This window comes from Phoenix dactylifera, chromosome 1 (assembly GCF_051530095.1).
Source record: "Phoenix dactylifera cultivar Ajwa chromosome 1, Ajwa_hap1_PhDact_Kaust_v1.1, whole genome shotgun sequence".
NCBI lineage: Eukaryota > Viridiplantae > Streptophyta > Magnoliopsida > Arecales > Arecaceae > Phoenix > Phoenix dactylifera.
In genome coordinates, this window is record NC_143190.1 from 6,672,700 (window position 1) to 6,697,552 (window position 24,853).

General features: G+C 39.3%; 2 protein-coding genes across 3 annotated transcripts; one reads left to right on the plus strand and one right to left on the minus strand.

Annotated features, from left to right (window-relative positions):
- Positions 1–1,907: 1,907 nt before the first annotated feature.
- LOC103709152 (serpin-ZXA-like) lies at positions 1,908–5,751 on the minus strand. Its single transcript, XM_039114351.2, has 2 exons — positions 5,267–5,751; positions 1,908–2,834 (listed from the first exon to the last, which is right to left on the minus strand). The coding sequence occupies exons 1-2, from the start codon at positions 5,654–5,656 to the stop codon at positions 2,052–2,054; spliced, it is 1,173 nt and encodes a 390-aa protein (XP_038970279.1). The 5' UTR covers positions 5,657–5,751; the 3' UTR covers positions 1,908–2,051.
- Positions 5,752–14,362: 8,611 nt separating this feature from the next.
- On the plus strand, positions 14,363–17,654 carry LOC103709186 (protein NRT1/ PTR FAMILY 4.6-like). Of its 2 annotated transcripts, XM_017843350.4 has the most exons (6): positions 14,363–14,493; positions 14,574–14,640; positions 14,757–14,974; positions 15,774–16,211; positions 16,348–16,475; positions 16,571–17,654. In XM_017843350.4, exons 1-6 carry the CDS (start codon positions 14,491–14,493, stop codon positions 17,427–17,429), a joined length of 1,713 nt encoding a protein of 570 aa, XP_017698839.2. In that variant the 5' UTR covers positions 14,363–14,490; the 3' UTR covers positions 17,430–17,654. The 2 variants fall into 2 exon arrangements, with proteins under 2 accessions (XP_017698839.2, XP_088575426.1); XM_088719300.1 differs by lacking the exon at positions 14,757–14,974.
- Positions 17,655–24,853: the final 7,199 nt, after the last annotated feature.

Consider the following 24,853-nt stretch of genomic DNA (forward strand, 5'->3'; position numbering starts at 1 on the left):
TGAAGTTTAAAGTATGTTTAAGTGGTTGAATATTTTATTTATTTTATATTAGCCTTAATTTGATAGCTGGATATTGAATTATAACTAATTTATTTTGACCGTCATTTAAAAGATTTTTTTTTCTTTTAGTTTCAGTGCCAGTCCAGTTTTTAGTCCAAATAAGTAATTCGGGCCGGCCCAATTCGGTCGGGCCGAGCTCGTGCCTAGTTCTTTCAAATAGTTTCGGTAAGAATTAATGATATATTATTCTGAATGCTTGCCCTCGAAAGCAGTTATCAAACATGTCTGAGAGCAGTAAGAATTTTGATCAGAAGTGATCCAAGACAATGTGGCTTCTTGTTTTGGTAAACATGTCCATTTGAAGCTCAGAGATGCATAGCTACAAGAACATGCCGAGTTTTGATGATTGATCTTTATAGTTTCCACATACAAACGGAACAGATAAATGCTGACTATATGTAGAATTTAATTTTCGGAAATAAGGAGCCTGCTAAAGATTACTCCTCCAGAGCAAACTACGTAACATCAACAGTGACATTAGCCAGATTTTTTTTTTCAAAAAAGAAAGGAAAAATAAAGGTTGCAGAGATACCTTTGTTTGATAGTGCTCATGCATTTCTGAAGGCCAATGACAATCAATTCACAATTAATTCAAATTTCAGAAAAATTACTTATACCAAATGATTCCATCCATTCCTTGGATACCAATCACAACTACTTTATGCACAATAGTAGAACAACTGAATGAGGGTCTCCCCCGCCAGCGGGGCTTGCCGAGCGGTGGAGGAGGCCATTTACCATGCCCTCTTCAGCTGCCCTTGGGCGGCTCAAGTGTGGCGATGCGCGGAGCTCGCCCTTGACGTTAGGCAAGGCAGGTTTCCGTCAGCGGTTTTCCTCATGCGGCTGAGGGTGGCCATGAGGAGGCCAGACACGGTGAAGTGGGGGGTTCGGTATACCTATTTGGCCTATCATACTTGGCTGGATAAGAATGCTCGGGTCTTCGAGGATAGGTGGCTACATTCAAAGGTGGTGGTGGCCAGAGCCTTGCTTTATGCATCAGAGGTCATCAGCAGTGCACTATCCTCTTCCCCTGAGATGGCTAGGGACATCTGGGTCTCTAATCCAGCTGAGTCAGCGATCAGGTTTGTCTTAGTTTCCTAGAATACCCTACCCCCTTGCTTTCTTAAGGTAAATTTTGATGGTAGCACTACTGAACGCGGTGAGAGAGGGAGTATGGATTTTGTCATCAGAGATCCCCATTCTAGGTTTGTGGCGGCAGGCGGGTGATGGGTTTTCGACACCTCTATCACTGGAGTGGAGTTGCGAGCAGCATGGGAAGGCATCTCTTTTGCGAGGCACATTCTAGGTGCAGAGTGCATCCACCTGGAGAGCGACTCGGCTTCTGTGATTGAGAGGATCCGTGCATGAGATTCTGAGTCGGACGGGCAGGCCTTGCTCCTTAACATACAACGGATGGCTAGGGAGTGTGGCTCCTTCAGGACCATTTATGTTTACCAAGAGGCTAACATAGCGGCCGACTATGTGACCTCTTACGCGGCGCATCACTCAAAAGGTTTCCTTTGGGTGACCTAGGCGGATGTTTCCTTTTTGTTAGGTCAGTGTCTCTTGTTTGATCTGAATGGCGGTACTAATATACATATGGTCTGAGGGGCCGGTGTACAAAAAAAAAAAAAAAGAAAGAAAAGAAAGCAAGAATGTAATAAGCAACAATTAATTTTGTGATATTTGAATCGATTTTCAAAGTTTTAGTCTTAGCAGCTACTACCAACTGTCTAGCATTAGGTAATAAGTGATCCCAGCAAGATAACCATGGGAATTAGCAATATTAAGACCACGAGACTAAATAGAAGATAGAGATTAGAGCTATTTATAATCAGTGAAGACTATTAAACAACAAAAATAGAGTCAGCTAAACATTGATGTGGACTATCATACGATCATAACATGTCTAGATGATATCATTCATCATGTAATGCATACATCTCTCACAGTCAGTACACTCGGAAGAACTTTCAACTCCATCTGGAGATTTACCCAGCAAGCAAAGGATTGATCACATGCCCAACAAAAAGCACAACTCCAGTAATGTCTTCTCTGATCAAAAACAAAAATGGGTGATCAGCCACGAAGTCCAGAGGGTTCCGTACTGCTGAACACTTCATCAACACTGCAGCTGTAGCAGCAGCAGCTTCAGTTCCTTCCTCAGTGACTTCGATAAAAGCTTTGTGAAAAACTGATGACACAGAAAGTTTATGACCTACAGGCGAATCGACCATCTCTGTCAGATCCCCATTCCCACTAAAAGGCAATGCCAGTCCCAAATCTTTCAAAACTTCAGATGCTTCAAACCCAAATGATATCTTGAACCTGGGGAGCTTGAAATCTCCCAGTTTCACCTTTTGAGTCGGAAGGTGCAAATTTAAGAAGTCAGATTCTGAACTCAACTTCTCTGCCAAACTCCACAGACCATCTTGTGCATCAGGTAGAAAAATGTACATAGAAAATTGCCTTCTATCCTCACCCTGCTCATAAGGAAGCCTAAGGACTTTGAAACCATTATGCGCAGAGACAAATTGCGTTTTTTTACTAGTCATAAAAGGTACTTGAACTGAGCTTCCATTTAGCAGGTGGAATGCAGAGTCTTTAGTTGAAGATGCATCAAACTTTTCATCCCAGGCTCCCTTAAAGTAAAGTGCATTACCCAACACCAATCTGGTAGTACTGTCAACAGATCCAGAAGGAAGGAGCTCTTTGATAAGACCAGCTGTAACACTCTCAACCCATGAATTAACTTCATTTGCGACTTCAGCAGCCTTCACCAATGGCAAAAGAGGGCCATGACACCACCATCAACAACAGAACATTGATAGAAAAGTGAACATCATTAAAAACATCATATTATCATCATCATAATCGAATCCATAACATTTAACTCTTTTGTAGTAGCACCAGCAATTTATCAATAATGCTAAAAGTTTGGACACCTAAAGTGAGAGGCATAAGCAAAACCCAATTATTTTTCAAAAAAAAGGAATCGTGAGCACATAAAATAGCCTATTTCTGTCATTAAGAAGTTCTTATATGTGATAACTTTTCTTTCGTTCATGTAAGGAATAACAAGAAACCTTGGTACTGCTTGCATTCTCATATATTCCTTTTGAAAGAAAAGGACACAGCCACTGAAAAATTAGAATGCCCTTATTCCTGGTAAACACGGGTGTGTATTAGACTGATAGACAAATTGGTCCTTTGCTAGCTTAAAGACCCAGATCATTAAAGAATAATAATAAGGTGAAATCAATTTTCTGCATGCTCTCGTATATTATACTCTCCAGGATTCAGTAATAATCATTGTTATCAAAAGAATTTTGAACTTTTCTATCACACTCGAGATTATTTAATTCTGGAGCATATAATATATGAAAACATGCAGAAAAACTGATTTCAGGATCCCGGAAACTTCATATTCAAACAGAAAATTATCACTCGAGATATCTTGCAAGGTAACAGAATAAAAGATAATTTTTGAAAAAAAAGAGGATACCAATTTGATAATAAAGAAGGCAAACTAAGTGGCAGCTGTAAAATGAGAAAAGATTGATGCCATGGAATTAACAATTGCCTAACTCACAAGTTTACAGAATGTGAACCTATTTGGGTCTGCAATATAGCGATTGGTAGAATTTGGAGCTCAAAACAGTTAAATTAAAAGGGCATAGTGCTTCATGATAATAATTGTGGACAACTAGGCACTAAAAAAAAGTATATGAAGGTCCAAAGGAGCGTACTGTACCGTACCGGTTCGGTACCAGTATCCGGTACGGGTGGCGTAGCGACATTCGATATGCCAAAAAATTCCGTACCGTACTATACCGATATTGTGCTAGTATGACACCGGTATGGGGTTTGGTACCAAGACGGCGAATCTTGATTACATCAATACGTATTCACACACACACACATACACAAAAGATCTAAACTATGTCCAATTTTTAGAAGGTTTATGTATTGGATTCTTCTAGACACTTGGTCACTTGATACTCATGTTCGAGTGACATTGCCCTAAACTTTTATGCAGATAGGAATAACATCAGATGTCGCAGTTGGATTGTCTTTCCAGAGACAATAGAATGGCTGCACAAAACCCAAGGTAGCAGAATTGCTTAATAACAGATTAGTAAATGATGAAGGCAAGTGTTTCTCACATATGATCAAGATGGATTAGTATAGTTACAGCATTACCATCACGATCTCATAAGTTACAGACACAAATAAAAATAAGGACAAATGAAGATTAAATTTACTCAAAGGCTATCAAAATTAATCTCTTTTCACATATTAAAACATGTTAATTCTTTATGCAGACACAGAACTTGATCTAACTATATCATGCGATGATGCATCCAAGTCCAGTTTACCTTTGCAAGTATTATATCAACTAAGTAACGTAGGTACCAAATTATGAATTATAAGACCACTCTGAGTTTTTTTTCTATCTTCTAGAAAGCATATGAATCTAACCTTTCAGTTCACTGTAAGTAAACAGAAACAGAGGCTCCATGGAGCCGAAGCGGAAAGGCCTTGAACCAGTAAATGGCTAGGCCTAAGGCTGAAAATCCCAAACATCCCGAATAAAGAGCAGTCACCATATAAACAACCAACCAGACGGTTCTCCAAAGACACGGAATAGAAGAGTGAACCAAAAAATAATGGAAGGTACTAAGACTAAATCCTAGTTATTTGATGCTGGATTAGTTCAGTGGCTAATTCTGATACGTTAGATCTCTAAAATTCGTTAGATCTCTAAAATTAACATCATATTCATCTTTGGAAATAAAAGGTAGTGACTGCTATGAATTTACTCAAATAAGAACTAGAGACATAACAAACAGTGTGACATTTTTCTTTTCACATCATAGCAGCTCAGTGCTCAAGATGTTAACGGTGTAATATTACCCAAAGCATCTTTAATTATGTGATTAAATACAACGAAATTGGGAAGTATGAATCTCTTTCTCATAAAGATCAAATTTTTGACTGTCAGCTTCGCCCAAATCTAGATTTCCTTTTTAGAAACTTTGTAAATCCAGTAGAAAAATTATATAATCATGTAAAGATTAAAAAGTATCAGTAAATAACAAATTAAATAACAAAATCTAAGAACTCGGAGGTTATTTACTCCCCCAAATCTAATTTTTATCTACTTTTAGTGAAAAAGCGAAAGAAATAAGAACAAAACTCTCACCTTTGCTTGGAAATCGACGGCCTTGGCCTCGGCCTTGTAAGTGGAAGTGACGAGCTCCTTGAAAGAGGGCTTCAGGGAGAGGGAGGCGTCGACCCAGACGCCGTTGGCGAAGCAGACCCGTGGCCCGCCGGCGGCCGAGCCGTCGGCGAGGACGAGGGCGACGATCTGGGAGGAGAGCGCGTTGAGGTCGCCGGCGGCGGGGGATCGGAGGAAGGAGAGAAGCTGGTCGAGTGTGGGGCCCTTGGCGCCGGCGGCGACGAGGGCGAGGACGATGTGGACGGAAAGCGGGGAGAAGGCGACGTTGGCGTCGGGCGCGGCGGCCGAGCCGACGTGCTTCGCGAGCTGGAGTGAGAAGGCGGTCTGGTTTCCGATCGACTCGCGTAGGTCCATTTTGGGAATAAAATTTCTCAAACAATTCTCTCCCTACAGGAAGAAAAGAGACGTGAGGAGTGAGAGGATCCTTTGGTAATATAAATGGTCGTTCTTTTGCTAATTATTTACAGATCTATCTAGTGGGTAACCTAGATATAAAGCCAAAATACCGAGGGTATTTATGCCTAATACGTCGAACAGAGTAAAGAAACGCCGAGTGCTCGCAATTAATTGATGCTGTGCTTGTTAGTAACGCTAATTTTACGATCAGCCAAACTACAGTTTTTTTCACAATATTTTTCTTTTTATATTTTTTATTTAATCAGGAGGAGTTCAAGTGTTTTACAAGGGTTTAGGTAGGCTTAGAAATCATACGATAGTTTTTTATTAATCATTCAAATTAATGGAGGATATTTTTAGCCGAAATATTTTTTTTAACATCCAAATAATATTTTTCTTTCTGCGTGCTAGTTTATTTGGGATATCTAAAGATGTATTTTTATTTTTTTCTTGGTCAAACTTTTGTTGATTATTATTTCATGTGTGTGAGAGGGTTGAATGTTTGATTGACATAATTTGAAAGTTTTTTATGAGAAAAAATAAAAATAATAATATTTTACTCAAATCTCATGAAAAGAAAAAATTATATATATATATATATATATATATATATATATATATATATATATATATATATATATATATATATATTTGCAGTACAAAAATTAGAATTTGGGTTAGATTTGAACCAGCTTTTACAAAATGTAAACTAGATGGGTCGTCTGATTCCTATATGATTTCCAGCCCAATTTCATAGGAATATCCAAACAAGCTTTTATTAGAATGAGTTCAGCTATGGATAGAATTTTGAGTATTCAACTAATATTCTTATTAGTATTTATATTTATCAAAAACAAATGGATATAAATATGGATAAACTTTTACAAAAATAAATGACTGCATTAATATGTTATTAACTTGATTTATTACGCACTTAGTAATATCTTTGATTCTGTGATAATAAAATTTAATTATTCAATTTATATTTGTATTTATAACAATACTTTTGGTATTCATTTTGTACCTGTATCTCTTTAAAATAAATATGAATATAAATTTTTGCATCCGACTAATATTCGTAATCCTATCTATATTCGTTAAACAAAATAAATGTGGATACAAATATGCTAGTATCTGATCCATATCCATTCCGATTTCAGTTTTACTAATGATATGCGCCCTAATTTATTCGTATTTAAAATTCTTCCAAGATCCCACCACTGCCGCCAGATCCATAATTCAAGACGGGAGGGATTACAAATTACACTCATATCATCATTTCAGGAGAGTAAAACATAATCAAAATCAAGTTAATGGTTCCTATAAGAAATATATCAGTAAAACAAAGATCAGTGAGTAACCTCAAATAATTTCAAAATACATACAGAAAGCCCAGGACAAGGACATGATATAGGTAATTAGATTACCCAAATTCGTGGCAGTGCATTCCATTTTTTTCAAAAAGAAAAAAGAACATCAAACCATTGATCAAGCAAATAAATTCAAGAATGAAGTACCTGGTGGCTGTCTTTCTCCAGCCTCCCTAAAGAGAGATGCTGCCTAAGAAAGTCAAATTAAAAATAAATAAACATAATATTCTTTATCATAATTCCCAAGATATCTCATCCATTTGATGCTTCAATAATACAATTAAAAAATCATGAGGCAATACTTATGCCTACTCGTCTAGTGATGCCAACGTGAGAAAAACAAATGCAACCTTGCAAGAAAGTCATGAGAAAAACATCTAAACGCCTTTTGGTCGCATTCATCTTCAGACTACCAAAGATTGTATGATTAAAATGTTGTTAGGAGTTTCCAACCATATTGGTTGAAATGTCCATGGCGAGTTGGCATGGCATCTCTATTCAAAAGAACCTCTAATCTTTACTCCACATAGGTCTGGAAATGGGCGCAAGCATGCTGAAAACCTAGCGGGCGGGGCTGACTTTGGGTCGGGCTGGGGCTATGCCTGACAAAATTTTGGACTAAGTTTGGGTATAAATATAGAGCTTATTTATTTTTTAGCCAGAGCTCGGATAAATCATTGGCTCAGAACGAGCCTAAGTTAGAATTCAAACCCGAACCTAGCCCAGTTCAATCATTTTGGCTTATTCCAAAATGAGCCTACTCAATACTTCGTGTCTCCAACGAGTTCAATTAGGCTAGTGGGCTAGTGAGTTTCAAAGTATGTTTAAGTGGTTGAATATTTCATTTGTTTTATATTTGCTTTAATTTGACAGCTAGATATTGAATTATAGCTAATTTATTTTGATTGTCATTCAAAAAATTCTTTTTTAGGTTCGGTGCCAGTCTAATTTTTGGTCCAAAAAAATAATTCGGGCTGGCCCAATTAGATTTGGATCGAGTTTGTGCTTGATTTTCTCAAATAATTTCGAGTCTTAGCCCTGCCTAAAGCTCTAAAAAAATTTTGGGCTAAACCGGGCCACACCTTTACCTGATCCTTTTTTTTTTTGTTTTAACAAGAGGGGAAGGGGGGAGGAAGGGACAAGCCCACCCCCGCGTAGCAGCCCCGACCACTGGGCCCCCACCCCGCCAGGAGAATGTTCGATGTGGGTAGACCGAGTCGTGTGTTGGGCACCCCGACCTATTTTACTCATACCCTCCCCACCCGTGGGCCGGCTCGGTTACCCGACCCGATCCTCCGTGTGAGTACGTCACACCTGGCACCACCCAGGCTACCAGCCGACCAGTAGCGCTTTCAGACCCCGTATCCAGGCGTGGGGCATCCGGTCTCCGAATTTAATCGACGTCCGCGCGTTTCGAATCTGGAACCACTTGGTTGGAAGCAAACGCTCCGTTCCAACTGGGCTACCACCTTGGTGGCTTACCTGATCCTTTTCCAACCCTAACTCCAGATGCGATGAGAGGGTCTCTAGAATACCCTTTTGCCGTTTCTTTCGGTTTTGAGGCAGACATTTCATTGCTATTCTCTTTGTGGTTGCTGTCCACTCTTCACTTCTATTAATTGAGGCTTGGTTTCTCATAGTTGTCCTTGATATCCTCTAAGATCACTGAATTTTCTTCTTCTTTATTAATAAAATGGGTGGTTCACGCCTATCTTTTCATCATCGAGGACAAAAAAAAATCGTCAATCTCAATGCCACGTTTGGACAAAACATTTTCACGTTTAGTTTCTTATTGGTTATCTCCTTTTGAAATCGTTTAGTTTATCCTCCCAAGAAGGCAAAACATTTATTTATTAAAGGAAGGACCACTTACTCGGTGACCAAAACCTTATAGCCCGGGATGACTATTTGACTGCGACTATATCAGTGCTGATGGAGCATCCATTGCAAGAGCTGATCTGCTGTGGTTGGCTCTCAGGAGGAACACAAACTGGTGTATGGATGGTATGAACATGGAATGGAACATAAGAGAACTTTTGCAGTAGCTAGCTTGCACTAAAAATTAGTGAGTAATTATATGTTGTTTCACCCGTTATTATAAACATGCCCTGAGTTTAATGCCACCTGGATCCACCCGACCGATGGCAAGATGCCACATGTCATGCATGCTTGGCGCTAGGGCGGATCAGAAGGAGCGGTTACAGCTCCGCATGGTTAAGTGGTGCAAATAAAGACGGACAGTTATAGCTTGTCTATATACATTGATGCCATGCTTGTCTCTATAAATAGAGCTAGAGATTTTTGGATACAAGACATATCTTACACTTTGTTCTACATTATTCGTACTTTCAGATCTTCTCTTTGTTGTTGCATCAAAACTCTATTTGATTTAAGCATTGGAGAGTCTAATACCGGATCAAATGCAACAATATTTGATCTAATCTTTACTTGTAGGTCGGATCTCCAATCCGAGCAAACTAGGCCGGCCAACCGACGTCCGTTGCACGCGCGCAGACAGACAGAGAGAGAGAGAGAGCATATTCCCAATGGTCACCATACACAATGGTATAATTAAAAGCATCATCTTTGGACTGGCATGATTTTAATCTTTGGGAAGGAAATTAATGACATGGACCTTCCACCAACTCGGCATATTCCCTTACTTCGGAGATGCTACAGCAAGAAACAGTACCACTAAATGGCTTCACCTCCTCGATGGATGGAACCCACTCTCTGAATCTTACCAAACTCTTTTTCTGGCATATGCCATGCCAGTATCCGGGGTTCGTCTTGGTTGGTATCACAATTGGGCCCTGCAACATTACTCCTACGTAAAACTAATTAGAAAAATGCTGCTACAGTCACCACCTTCTAGGAAAAATTGCTAATGTGCCCATCATTCACTACAGCTCAAATGGGTTTCTCCGACTCTTAGCTGCCAATGCAAAAAAAGAAGCGTCGGCAATTTGGTCACTATGCCATAATTTGCCAACGATTTTCAGTAGCGTCGAGAGGAATCCGGATCATCGGAATCCTATAGAAAACTTTGGCCTCTAATGATGCTTATAAGCATTGTCGGAGACCAAAACTGATCTGGCTAACACGACACTTTCTAAAAAGCATCGTCGGAAGCCAAGACTAAGACGACATGATGCTTTCTAAAAGCATTATCGGAGGCCTTTAAGCTAAGACGACGCTTTAGAAAGCACCGTTGGAGGCCCTTCCACCCATGCTAAGTTAAGACGACGCTTCCTCGACGCTTTAGAAAGCCTCGTTGGAGCTACCTTTTGCATCTTGCCCCTCCCGGAAGTGTGATGACACTTTAGAAAGCGTCGTCGGATGCCTCTTCCAGAGGCTTCTCCCAATCCCTAACCCCTCTCCCCCCTGGTTAGGGCAAGAATCGAAGCATCCTAGCGAGCAGTGCCCGACAATGGCGTCCGCTGAGTGATCTAGCTCCGGCACGTCTTCATCTTCGTTTTCGTCCTCATCGGCTGTGGTCCGGGTGCAAATGGGTCGGATCGGGTCGGGTCCTGGGTGACCCCGATCCGACTAGGTTTTTTGTTCGGGTCTTAATTTTGGACCCAAATCCGACCCGGTTGAAGATCGGGTCGGGTCCGAGTCGGGTTCGGATCGGATCCGAGTCCGAATTAGATCGGATTCGGGTCCAAATTGGATCCAATTTTTTGTGCTTTTGGGAAAGGATTTGCGCAACTCTAATTTGGTCATATCATAATTATGAGGTGCTGGGTGATCCATGACTTGAAAGACTTGCAATTGACCTCCAGTCAGAACAGATGACCCCTGATTAAGTCGGTCTACAAGCCAAATTTCATATCACACTATTTTTTGTCCATATGACTGATTGGACGGAACTTGGTGTCTCCCGGCTCCCCTCTCACGAGGACAAAAAAAATCCCAGACCTTCTTCCAAAATCTAATTCCATTGCAGAAAACTGGCACATGACCCATATTCAGTTCGGTGTTCCCTCAGTTCCTCCCTGCAAAAGTTTACAAAAACAGAAACCAAAAAACAGTAGGAAAAAAAGAAAAAAAAGCATGCTACCGAGACACCAGAGGTATCAACAGTGTAATGGACCGAGAGAGGATCCTCACGGACCAATAGTGCCACGACCCACATAAATAAAAGAAAAAAAAACTCTATTTTGCTTTTTCTTCCTCTTTCTTTCTCTCTTCGGATCCATTCGGATCGGATCGGGTCCGTTCGGTGAACCTAGATCCGACCCAAAAAATGATTAGGGTCCAATTTTAGGACCCGACCCGGACCCGCAGGTCCTAAAATTCGGGTCGGGTCGGGTCTCGGGTCGATCCGACCCATTTGCAGCCTTAGCTGTGGATTCATACATCGGAAGCCTCATCAGCCTCACCTTGAAAGCTGAGATATCCGCTACGATGGCGTCTTCGTCTCCATCAACCCCAGGAGTCCACCATCGCCCTTCAGAACCGTATGCCCTCCCGCCGGACCCCATAGGAGCAAATCTATATATAGGAGCAAGACATATACAGTTGATGGTGTATAGCGTGATATTAAGAATAACCAACTAGACCTAACCTACTTGTGACCTGCTTTTTTGCTTTAGTGTATTTTGTAGGGTAAAAGCAAGCCGAGCCCATTAGCAAGTTAGGTTGAGGGTATTAAAGCTATTAATTAGTTTGATAGTAGAAGTAGACCTCCTATAATCCTAACGTTAATCTCTCCAACGTACAACCCTACATATTAGTTCTCTTCCCATCATGTCAACTTGACAACAACCTACAAGTCTACCTAACCTAATTTCTTGTCTTGATCGCATGTGCTTGTATTTGTAAAGACCATGTAGAAAGCTAGAAACTGGTATGCCCCCATCTGCCATCAAAATTCAAAACATAGGGTTCGGGTTGTATCTATCGTGTGAAAGAATGGTCGATCTTCCTTTACAATGCCAACCAGCAGATAGCATCCAGTACAAAACTCAAAGTATTCTGAACTTTTCTTTCTCATTCATCTATTTAGATCTCGAAGTAGCTATTGTGCGATCCAACAGTAGACATCGCAAGAAAAGACGAATCATTCAACCCGTGACGGCGAAAGCAGCAAGAGCCGGCCTCGGGCATATTGGTATTAGGTTTGGTCCGGTTGGATAGTTTTGCTGCGTGGATGTCAACATTTTTTTCAGCTGTATTGCAGCCAAATAGCATCTCGTGATGGCAACCATCAGCCAAGATGCTATCAGGAACCAATTAAATTAAGTTCGGAGCATTCATTCATCGAAATAAGCAATTGCTCTATTTTAATTTATCTAGGTACTTGAGATTCCAATTCCATATGTCCTCTTAATAGGACAACACTTGGGCTGAAACTTAATTACCGTTTTAGCTCAGCCGGCAGACAAACTCTGCTGCCGCACGCCTGTTACATCCCACAGCGTAAATATTCTCTCTCCTGTAGAAAGTGTTTAATATTTTTTTTAAAAAAAGAGATAGAGATTGTCCAACGGATAGCTCGCTCAATTCATTTACATGATGTAGAAGTTGGATTCATTCATTGGTTGGTTCCCAACGCACACAACCAACCTTCCATGTACCACACCAATCTCTGCTTGCCATGTCAAACTGAATAGTAATTTAGTGGGTGACTTGTACAATGGTTGATATTGTTTTCTCCAAAGTTTATGTATGCAAGATTGGAAGAATTCATACACTTGCCATTCCTTGTAATAGTATATATGATGACTTTGTTGGAGCTGTTTTCTAGTAGAGAGACTTGGATGTTTCAGATTGTTTTGATGATTAAACCAGATCTAGTTAATGATCACATACATGAAACTAACTTATATTCCAAAAGATCGTATTGTAACCTCCACCTTATGGTTTAATGGTGCAGCTTAATTAGTCCTCTCATAGCGCCAAATTCATATAACATAGTTCACTTAAATTGAGATACAAATTAAAAGGTTAAGCAGTGAACTGTAACCACACATATCTTTGGCATTTTTCAATACAAAGTGATTATCTCAAGCGTCAAATCCATGCTATTGCACTTATCAGTCCAAGCTTTTGTCGGAAGTCCATTGCTAGTCCTATTTGTGCCAGGATATTATTCTTAGTTTATCTTTATTTTCTATTCCAATATTAGTTGAAATAGTTTGTCTTAGTACTAGTTTAATTTAGTGAGGTTGAGCCTTGAGCTTAATATAGTTAAGTTTATTTTTGTTGAAGTGGGATATGGATGTTTTTGCTTTTTAGCAGAAGATGATATTGTTTTTATAGCAGGAGAGAAAGTGTTGTTTTATATATAGGGGGGAGAAAATTACATAAAAAAACTAAAAGAGAATTCCTTTTGTGGGTGGAGCCTCTTTAGTAAGGCATTTTTGTGATAGAAGCCATTTTTGTGATAGAAGCCAGACTCATTCTTTTGGCTTTTGTTTTTCTTTGAATAAATTTATTTTTTCTGCCAAATTTTTTCTTCTACTATTATCTTTTTCTCGCAAATTTCTCCTTTTTTTGTGTGTGTTTGGTATTTGTTCTGGATTATACATGGTAGATCTACTCCGAATAGTATTTCTTCTACTATAGCTTTTTACCATGCAATGACCTTTTTTCATGCATCTAATAATTGAAAAAAAAAAACTGTACTATGCAACTAAACATAGAGACAATGTTAATAAATTGGTAGGTCTCCATGTCAACAATCACCTCCCCACCCCTGGAGGATAAAAGGAAATGGCTGTACTATAGTCAACCAAATATGTATTTAATACGGAAGCAATGTCATTGCATGGCTATTCGCATATGGTTGGAACTTGAAACTACTTATAATGCACGATGTCTATGATGAAATAATATTTAGGAGGTCGGCAAACAGGTGGCTGATGGCTGGCTCAAAAGCTTAGGTCTTTAATTATTGATGACATACTATAATGAACTCCTTTGGGCTTTTCAACAAAACTAAATGATATTTGACCTTATAAGCCAAATCTCTGAAACTATAGACAGAAGGTATCATGAAAACTTTCCCATGTGATGTATGCGTGCGCTTCAATGCACCCTATCAACATTCCAACGTCACCCTTATACTATATCCATGCATCAATGATTCGTATCTTCTCAATATTAGGTCAATGAGACAAGCCGAAGCATCTCATATAGTCATATGCGAAATAGCATAAAAAATAACTGAAAAATAGTGGTAGGTGTGCAGTTGACTTCTATTCTTGTGACTTTTTAATTGCTTCGTTGCTGCTGACATCCTTGTTGTTTTCTTTCCGTTTCTCCATAGATGATCAATCAAAAGATTCCCAGACACAGTATATATACACCACTGATGATACAAATTGCAAAGCCACATCCTGAAATATAGATGAGTGACTAATCATTCATTTAGCTCTTATTCGTAATAAGAAAACTAGTATTCCTAAGAAAGAAATGGTGTGCCTCAAAACCTCAATAATCTATCAAATATTATTATGTTACCCAGTTTGCTGATTCAGTTGTTGTTATGAGCACAGGGCCTCTTCAGGGATGGAGATGGCAAACAAAGGCTTGGAGGGACTAGCGCTGCTTTATTTGTCTATGGTCAGGCCTCTTAACCATTTTTATTTTTATATGGCAACGAAATGTTTTGGGTTATTTCCGGGCTCTTTTTTCTTCTGTTTTCTTTACTTGCATATGTCTTTGCTTGATTCAAACAGCCATGGAGGGGCTTGAGAACATGTCCTTCGTTTCAATTGCTGTTAGCTTGGTCATATACTTCTTCGGTTACATGAACTTTGGACTGACAAAGTCGGCCAACACCCTCACTAACTTCATGGGGACCTCCTTTCTTCTCACCCTCCTTGGGGGATTCATATCCGATACCTACTTGTCAAGATTTAAGACCTGCGTTATCTTTGGATGCATTGAGCTGCTGGTAAGTGCGGATAGTTTTGGTGGTGATAGCAGTTTCTCTTTCGATTTGGTTTTGAAATGCCTTTAAATAAGGAATGGAAGGATACAACATGATACATCGATGCAAAATATTCCAAAACATGAAATATATTTGCTCAAAAAATATATTTATTGATATAATTAATATCTAGATCCTTCTATATATGTTGGCAATAAAGTACAAATATTTTGATTATTTAGAATTCCTCAAGCCTTCCATCTTAGCCACAATACATCCCCATACCATCCACCTATTAAATAGCTGAGATATTAGATCTTTTTGATTTTTTGAGGGAGAAGATAAGTATTAGAATTAAAAAATCTAGATTTTGAACTGCTAGATAATTTTTGTTAAATACGGAGCTAACCACGAGGAGCAATGCTATGCTAATACATAAGTAGACAAATAACCTTGCAAAACCAAAATTATTATCTAAAAATTTCGTTTGCAGAAGGGTTTGTTACCCCCCCAAAAAATTCTTGAAATAAGTTCTCCCTAGTTTCTAACTAGCTGGCTGTAGTATCTTCAATGAGAGACCCTTGAGGCTGTGATGTATACTGGGTGTAGCTTTGATACTCCTTATTACATACTTATAGCTCAAAAATTTAAGCTATTGCATGTATGGAGTGAAGCCCACAGACTTCACCTTTTCTGCAAGGCAGTTTAAGCCCCTCTCTAGGGGTTTGTTTCATCTCTAAGCCTCAATTTGCTTGAAGTGATAATAGCTTAGAAAAAACATTTGTTGTTATATATTCTCACTTCTATAATTTTCTTACAACAGGGATACATTCTCTTGACGCTCCAAGCCAGCTTCCCATCCTGGCGACCCGAGCCATGCCACGGCCTGATCACCAACCAGTGCAAGCCGGCCGAGGGAGGCCAAGCTGCCATTCTCTACGCGGGGCTCTACATGGTGGCGTTGGGGACGAGCGGGGTGAAGGCGGCGCTGCCGGCGCTGGGGGCGGACCAGTTCGACGAGAACGACCCCAGGGAGCTTCCTTCGCTCTCGAGCTTCTTCAACTGGTTTCTTTTCAGCCTCAGCACGGGGGCGGCGGTGGGGGTGACGCTGGTGGTGTGGATCAGCACCAATCAGGGCTGGGAGTGGGGCTTCGGCGTCTGCGCCGTCTCCATCCTATTCGCCGTCTCCTTCCTCTCCATGGGCCGCTCCTCCTTCCGGAACAACGTCCCCGGAGGCAGCGCCCTCACACGGATCCTCCAGGTATTGGCGATATTTCAAGTCGTTCACTATATATATATATATATATATATATATATATATATATATGCAATGCTATTTGCTGCATCGCTTTGAAAAATTTTCCACAAGCCTAAAATTCACTGGTGCACCATCTCAGGTGTTGGTGGCCTCTGTCCGGAACCGGAGACGACCTGTGCCGGCGATGACCGACGAGCTGCATGAAGTCGATTTTGGCAAAGAAGCTGGCCCCAACACCGAACTCCTCCAAAGAACCGACCAATTCGGGTGTGTGCAATTGCTCACCTCTCAACTACCATCACATCAAGAAGCTGCATGCATGAATTCTTAAACTAAAGTTTCTAATTTCACCTCCACTCTAGGTTCTTAGACCGCGCCGCCATCGCCACAAATCCTGACGGCACCCCGTACGCGACCCCCCCCAGCTCATGGTGGATGTGCACGGTGACGCAGGTCGAGGAGACCAAGATCCTCCTCCGAATGGTGCCGATAATCCTCAGCACGGTGTGCATGAACGTTTGCCTAGCTCAGCTCCAGACCTTCTCGGTCCAGCAAGGCACCACCATGGACACCCGCATCGCCGGCCACTTCCGCATCCCCTCCGCCTCCCTCCCCATCATCCCCCTCGTCTTCATGATGCTCCTCATCCCCATCTACGACCGCATCTTCGTCCCCCTCGCGCGCCGCCTCACTGGCATCCCCACCGGCATCCGCCACCTCCAGCGAATCGGCATCGGGCTCGTGCTCGCAGCCATCTCGATGGCCGTCGCCGGATTCGTAGAAAGACGGCGTCGGTCCGTAGCATTTGAACACGGTTTGGTCGACTCAGCCGCGCCGCTGCCGGTGAGCGTTTTCTGGCTATCGTTTCAGTACGGAATCTTCGGCGCCGCGGACATGTTTACGTTGGTGGGGCTGCTGGAGTTCTTCTACGCGGAGAGCTCGGCGGGGATGAAGTCTTTGTCGACGGCGATCTCGTGGTGCTCCCTGGGGTTGGGGTACTTCGGGAGCTCGGTGGCGGTGGAGGTGGTGAACAAAGTGAGTGCAGGGTGGTTGGCCGGGAATAATTTGAACAGGGATAGATTGGACTACTTCTATTGGCTGTTGGCTGGACTCAGTGCGGTGAACTTTGGGATATACCTGGCTTGCGCATCATGGTATAGGCACAAGAAGGTGGATGTGAAGAGCTTGGAGAAGGTTGAGGAGAAGGAAGTTAAGGTTTGAAAGTGAGGTAGGATGGATGGTCACTGGATTTTGATTGAGCTCTATGTTTGATGAATGGAAGGTCCAAGCTTTCAACATGTTATATGTGACATAGTGCCTGCATCTTTGTTTTTGTGTGCTGCTTTGTGTTTTCCTCATGCTGAATCTGATTTATTTGTATGAAAATATAACTTTCGGATAATTTATGTGACTGGCCTGTGGAATGGATACTTTATTTTCTTTTTCCCCTCTAGTTCGAGATTAAGCCAAATGCGTTGAAGTGGCTACAAGGGTTGTAAGTCATAATTACATATGGTGATGCTCACTGCTTTTGGACCACTACTTCCCGGCTAGTTTTGGGGCCCAAAATGAATGATCTTGGCCTCTTTAGGGTTGGCTTGAGTATGTTAAACTAACAAGAGGACATTAGCGTAGACGGTTCTTATAAACCTGTCAATTTTTACCACAACAGAGAACTTCGTGGATCTTCATCAGACTCTCGAGTCCAACTCGCTGGATCTGAATGTGGTCAGCGTCTAGTTATATTAAGATCTTGATCTCGGATTATTGCACTGGTCCTGACGGAGTCCAAAATACTTGGTGTACAACTATCAATCCAAAGATTTATTGCCAGTAGGGTTGTCTTGCAATCAAGATTCTGTAAACTAGACTCTTCCTGTTTTGTATATACCCAACCATGCATGAAACTGAGCCTTGTTTTCCTCCTAATAATTCTTTCCTATAAAAATATGGTATTTTAGACAAGAAAATAAGAAAATCAAAATTAGAATATGAAGGCCGAAAATGCCATGTCAAGGAATTTTTAGGACATATCCATGCATAGCCATCGACTCCCTTCATGGGTTTTGACTCTTGGTTTTGCATTTTTCAGTACCTACTTTTGGTTGGTATAAGTCGATCCTCAATTTTATGAACCTGGCTATAGATGAAGCAGGAACGGTTCTAGATGCTTTCATTGAGATCTTCTTGATGATATATCATCAAAAGCAAATATATATTGGACGAGTACACCTCTATTAAATGAATACTTTTGTCGAAACCTTTTCATTGTTATACATTATCTATTTGAAAATTTTCAGTTGGCTGCATTGAGCAGCAGTCAACATGGCAAAACATCTTCTCACAAGAATTAGCCATTCTCTTCTAAAGATTAAGATCCTTTCACCATATTGATCATCTTACTTTATTACCAATCTTAATTAATAAAAAATATTGGCGCTTATGTCAAGATTTTCATTATAAATTGTAATAACACAAGATTTTATCTAAGAAACAAGTTAAAAAGTATTATTTGGATTCTTTGGTAGTACCTAAGATCTACCCAATATATAGTAGATGTGGAACTAAAGATATGCTTATACAAGTCCTCACATGCTCTCTCTCTCCATTTAAGCCCAGGCATTCCTATCAGGCAAGGATTTAAATCCATTCAGATCCACTCACAAATACCATGATAAGCTTGCGGTCTTACCTAAATGAACTTGTGCTATAGTATCTCTTAGTTTACATAGGCAATAGGCTAGGTCTATTCTAATACTATTTGTAATAACTCAAGACTTCATTTAAAATGACCAGCTAGAATATGTTATTTGGGTTCCTTGGCTCTGTATAAGTATTGGAGATCTATCTAATACATAGCTGATGTAGGACCAAACAAATGCTTGCATGGGTCCACACTGCTCTCCCCATTTAAGCATTGGCATCTGCGCCAAGTTACACTATAGGAAAAAGAGGGTTTTTTGATGGTGATCCGCCGATGCTATAAAGAAGCGTCGCTAATTTAGTCACCGCGCCAAATTTTGCCGATGCTAGTGAGTAGCATTAGTATATTACAACATTTAAAAGTGTCAAAAGTGGAAAGAGAACTACGATGACATTTATAAGCGTCATCGGAAGCCTAACCTGACACGACACTTTTTAAAAACGTTGTCGAAAGCCTTAGTGCGCTAACGTGACGCTTTAGAAAGAGTCATCGGAGGCCCAATTGTCTCCGACCTAATCTCCCTCCAAGACGACGCTTTACAAAGCATCGTCGGAGGCCTAATCGTCCACTAAGACGACGCTTTAGAAAGTGTCATCAGAGGCCAATTGTACCCCCCTCTAACGAAATTCCTAACCCCTTCCAACCCAGCCGCCATCATCCCAACCCCCCTTTCCTCTTCGATCCCAACCAGCTTTCCATCATCCCAACCCCCCCTTTCCTCTCTGATCCCAACCCCCTTTCCTTCATCTGATGGTGATCTAGCCCAAGATCTCCGACTGGAACAAGCAGTGATGCCGACCCCTGAGTGAGAACCCAGGTTCCTGTCCTAGGTCACCGGAGGCAAGTCCCGGATCCTCCTCGTCACCCGATCGCCACCCAACCCTTGCAACAACCCCATCGGTGACCATTACCTCCTCAAATCCACGCGACCGCGGGGCTCCGAGCGGTGGAGTCGAAGGTGGAGGTTGGATTGAGGTTGGGGTTAGGGTTAGGAGATACTTTCTGTGTTATTTCTACTGTAATTTTTAATTTATAATTTGTAAATATGCTTTCTGTGTTATTTCTATTGTAAAAGATAATTTGATAGGAGAAAAAGAAACATAATATAAATTGGGCAAATATTGTAATATGCTTCCTATTGTAATTTGTAAAAAAAAACAATAAATTGGGCATCTGTTGTTCTTCTTGTGTAATTTCTTTTCTAATTTTATTCTTTTTTTAACTTTCTGGGGTTATCTATCTTGTGCTATTATAAGAAGAAGAATCAGAAGGAACTAGTAATAGATAAGAAAATCAAAAATTGGGCTTTTTTTAAAATTAAGTTTGTTAAATTTATTTTCGGTAGAGGTTAGAATGTCTGCTAATCTCTCTCTCCAGCTAGATCCAGATTTTTTTTTTGGCCCCCTAAAATTAATTAGACTTTTTAAATATATATATTTTAAAAAATAACTCTAACGACACTTTAAAGCATCGTTAGAATAAGTATTGCCGATATTTAAAATCATTGGCAAAGCCTCCTTTATTGCCGACGCTTTTCAAAAGCGTCGGTAAATAAAATTTTCACTTTAACATTGCCGACGCTTCTGCGATGCTTTAAAAAGTATCGGTAATAAAAATACCGACGCTTATAAGCTTCGGTATATGCATTAAAAAGTGTCAAGATTATTCTTTTTTTTGTAGTGTAAGGATCTAAATCCATTCAAATCCACTCATAAATACCACGATTAGTTTGTGATCGGCCCAAATAGGGTCATGCTACAATATCTCCTAGTTCACATGGGCTGTTGGATCCGCTCTGATACTAATTATAACAACTTAGACCTCACCCAAAAATGCTAGCTAGAAAATGTTATTTGGATTTTTTGACTTTATAAAAGTACCTAAGATTTATTTAGCATATAGCCGGTGTGGGACTAGACACAAGCCTGCATAAGTTTTTACACAAAAAATCAAATTATATATGGAAATCAAAAAAATGAAGAGCTCATATGTCATTTGTTACATGTTTGATGTTATAGAAAAAAGCATATATATATAAACATAATCATGTGAGAAGAAATATTGATTATGATGGATCAATGCCATTAAATGAATTGAATAGGTCAAGTTAAGCTTGAGAAAAGCTCGAATCAAGCTCAATGCAAAGCCAAATAAATCAATCTTGAACAAAACAAGCTCAAAATTAAATTCAAGCTGAGCTAAAGATCAATTTAGCTTGATCAGGCTTAGTTCCATACAACTTTAATGAAATATATTTTGTTTACTCTTTGAGCCAATTAAATGTTAACTCAAAACCAAGCTTAATATATTCAGATTGACTCAAACTGCAATTATCCAAGTTCGATTCAAGCTTGGATTGATTTCAGTTAAACTTAGGAGTTAGGACTATTATGCTGATCAAGTAGCCTCATATTCTACTCATCTCAAAATTAAACTTGCATTAAGCTTGAAATAATTAATGGTAAACAAATCAAACTTAATCTCAAAGTTCAAGTTTGAAAGCAGTATGAAACAAATCTTAGTCAGCCGGCGAAGCCCAACTGGCATAACTACAATCATAGTTACGATATCATCCAATAAACGCACTCTCACTTTTAGCTGATAGAATCCACTTTGTCTCTCTGCATTAAGCAAGAATTAAACAAATGAGATGAATTTTCATTTTTGAAAAAAATATCTGTATCTATAAAGACATGTTTTAGGTTTGCAGCGCTCTTGAACGCAGATAGTTTTGGTGTCACGGCAGAGATCTCGGATCATGAAGCTTAGAAGGCACATTTCCTTGACGTTTCATGATTGCAGGAAGTCTCACATACGAAGCATCCACGAGACGCGTACTTGTTTTGTTGTTTTGCGTGCCCAAGAGGCCGATTCTACGACCATGTTTTCCATTAAATTCCCGTCGCATCATGATCTAGAAAATGATTTTAGTGAGTCCCGGAATTATAAGATTTTTGAAGTCCTCTTGAGCAAAACGATGGGGTTGGTTACCGCCACTTATTTCATGGAGAGGATCAAACGGGATTAAGATTTTCGAACGATCCATTTGCCACAATGATTGCTGATTGTTTAACTTGTTTCGAGTTCAAATGATGGTTTAAACTTTTAAACTCGCGCATGCAAGCATGCTCGTCCGTGCCAGGGCCCGCACGAGACTCTGTAATCGAAAACGCTTGACGAATTGCCATAGTTGTATCCCAAGCCGTCAGATTTTTTTGAGAAGTTTTTTTTTTTTTTTTTTTTTTGGAGAAGCCAGCCGTCCAATTTTGAAGTCCGGTTGTGAGAATCCGTGGAAGCATATGTTTGGTGAACAAAAATAGGATAATATATATATAGGATATATATATATATTTTCTCTAACAGAGATAATCTAAAACTCAAATAGGATATATAGGATTCTTTCTATTAAAGAAGTCCATCAATCTTGTAACTTTTAATATATATATATATATATATATATATATATATATATATATATATATATATATATATATATATATATATATATATAAATTATATATGCTAAGAGATATCGTCCATAGGGAGATCATCGACCATATCTATTTTCTTTCTTATTCAACCTCTCCATCTATTTTCTTTCTTGTCGAGCCATTTGTCACATCCGTGAGGTCCTTCTTCTCCTTCAAAATCTCTTTCTCCTCCTATAAATTTTTCTCTCTTTTCTGAGATCTTAGCATCGAAGAGTTTATGGAACCTAAGGAATAATATATATATAATTTCTTATGTTAGACAAAACTAGAAAAATATGTATCGGTACCGATGAGCACTTTGTTCTGAAAATTATGTGTCAATGTATCTAGATGTGTATATTGGCTTACGAGATGATTAATTTGCTTGGTGTATATCACCTGACCATATCGTATGTACTGGTAAAAAACATATTCTAAAAACTATGTTTCAATTTATCCAAAAGTGTATATTGGATCACTACTAGGTATATCAAATAAGCTTGCAGTTTGTATCGAGAAGTCGACGAGTGTCACAAACTGTGTATCAGTACTGATGAGCATTATATTCGAAAAACAATGTATCAATTTATCTAGAGATGTGTATCGACTTGCGAGATGATTAATTTGCTTAGTTTGTATCACTTGACCATGCAGTGTGTATTAGTAAAAAATATGTTTTAAAAATTGTATCAATTTACTTAGAGGTACGTATTGTATCATTGCTAGATATGTATTAAATAAGCTTCCAATATGTGTCGGAAGATCTATGAGTGTATATCATCAACCATATAGTGTGTATTGATGAATATGATGTTCTGAAAACTATGTAGTAATTTGTTTAAAAGTGTGTATTTGGTTGCTAGATAGTTAATTTGCTAAGTATGTACTATTTGACCATGTACTATGTATCGCTGAACACCATGTTCTAGAAGCTATATATCAATTTATTAAATATATGTATTGGCTTGTTAAATAATTAATTTATTTGATGGTATTACTTAACCATGTAGTATGTACCACGATTTTTATTTTTTTATTTTTTTAACCATAGGACTATCGACTCCATTAGTAGAAGGAATCTATGACTTTTGGATTTCTTTTTCAAAATGCACACTAGAGAAAACGTGGCAAAATAGAAAGTTCGTCCTATATTTTTTTCTTTAGTGCCTGTCCCATATGATTTTTGTTAATGTTTACTCCCACATGACTATGCATCGGATAAATCTCAAATATCTGTACAGAGCTAAAAAACTCAAAATAATATCTTCAAATGAGATTTTTTTGGATAACATCCTACGTTGCGACAAATGGTATTAGAGTCGGTCCATGGCCTATATGGATTTGGAGACATTGTAGCACAGACATACTGAGATAAATTGATTATAGTGCCTATGATTGAATTTGACTAAATTTAAAATTTTAGGATGGTACTTATACAAAGTCAATTTTTTGTAATCTATTACTCGACTTAATACTATAATGGATCATGGGGTGAGCTTGGGCATAAAAAATATTAAATTTTAAATAAATTTGATCTAAAGCCTGATTAAAAATAAATATAGTGCAGACTCGAGACTCGGCCCATAATCTCCTCTGCTCGACAAAAATATTTGAATAATGGCCATTGTAATATTACAACAGCCATCATTTACATCTATATATTTATTTATATATATAACAGCCATCATATCACTTTGAGGTTTCTTTTGGGGGAAAGAAATAATAACCATTGGAATACATTATTGAACATTATAACGACATGTTCTGAGACGAATAATGGTTACACCATTGAAAAGATAATATTTTATTAAATAAGATTATAGTAAACATTATCACAATGATTAAGACTTAAAAAATAAATTAATTTGTTTTAAAATAAATAATATCAATAATGATTTCAATCTATATATAATGAAATTCTATGTTCAACAAAAAAAAAAAAAAAAAACAATACCGTTATCTTTTTAAAGAAAAGATAAAAAAAACAACATCGAAATCCCTGGCCAGCACCCAGCTTACGCGGATTTCCGCAAGTTCCGCCATCACCCACCAACTCGCGTTCACGCCAGCGTAACGATTACGAACACAAACAAAAAGACACGCGGTCTTCCGCTTTCTCCCAAGCAGTGGCATCCAATTCGTAAGCTGCTATGGAGCCCAACCACGCTACCAAAAGGAAATCGACAGCAGAGGGAGGGAGAAACTGGCATGAGGAGGGCTGTTCATAGTGCAATTTGAGGGGCTGTGGTGGAGCCACCAAACCCTGCACTACGTGCAAGTTTGTTTTGGTAGGGTTGAGTGCTGAAGTATTTCTCAATCCTGACAAAACAGCACTTGTTCATGGAGATGAATCCATACTGAAAGAAAAGTTAAAAGAAATACTGAAACCTTTAATTTCCTGGTGGTCATGTTAGTTGTTCCCTCTATTCTTAAGTAGAATCCATGAGTATGACCAACAATGGTGAATGAAA

What these genes read in the sequence shown, in the direction of transcription:
- LOC103709186 (XM_017843350.4), top strand. An exon ending in TTGGATGCATTGAGCTGCTG is followed by an intron (nt 14,975 to 15,773) that starts GTAAGTGCGGAT and finishes TTCTTACAACAG; the next exon opens with GGATACATTCTCTTGACGCT. An exon ending in CCCTCACACGGATCCTCCAG is followed by an intron (nt 16,212 to 16,347) that starts GTATTGGCGATA and finishes GCACCATCTCAG; the next exon opens with GTGTTGGTGGCCTCTGTCCG.
- LOC103709152 (XM_039114351.2), bottom strand. Translation starts at nt 5,656, where the DNA reads ATGGACCTACGCGAGTCGATCGGAAACCAGACCGCCTTCTCACTCCAG. An exon ending in CCGTCGATTTCCAAGCAAAG is followed by an intron (nt 2,835 to 5,266) that starts GTGAGAGTTTTG and finishes CCATTGGTGAAG; the next exon opens with GCTGCTGAAGTCGCAAATGA.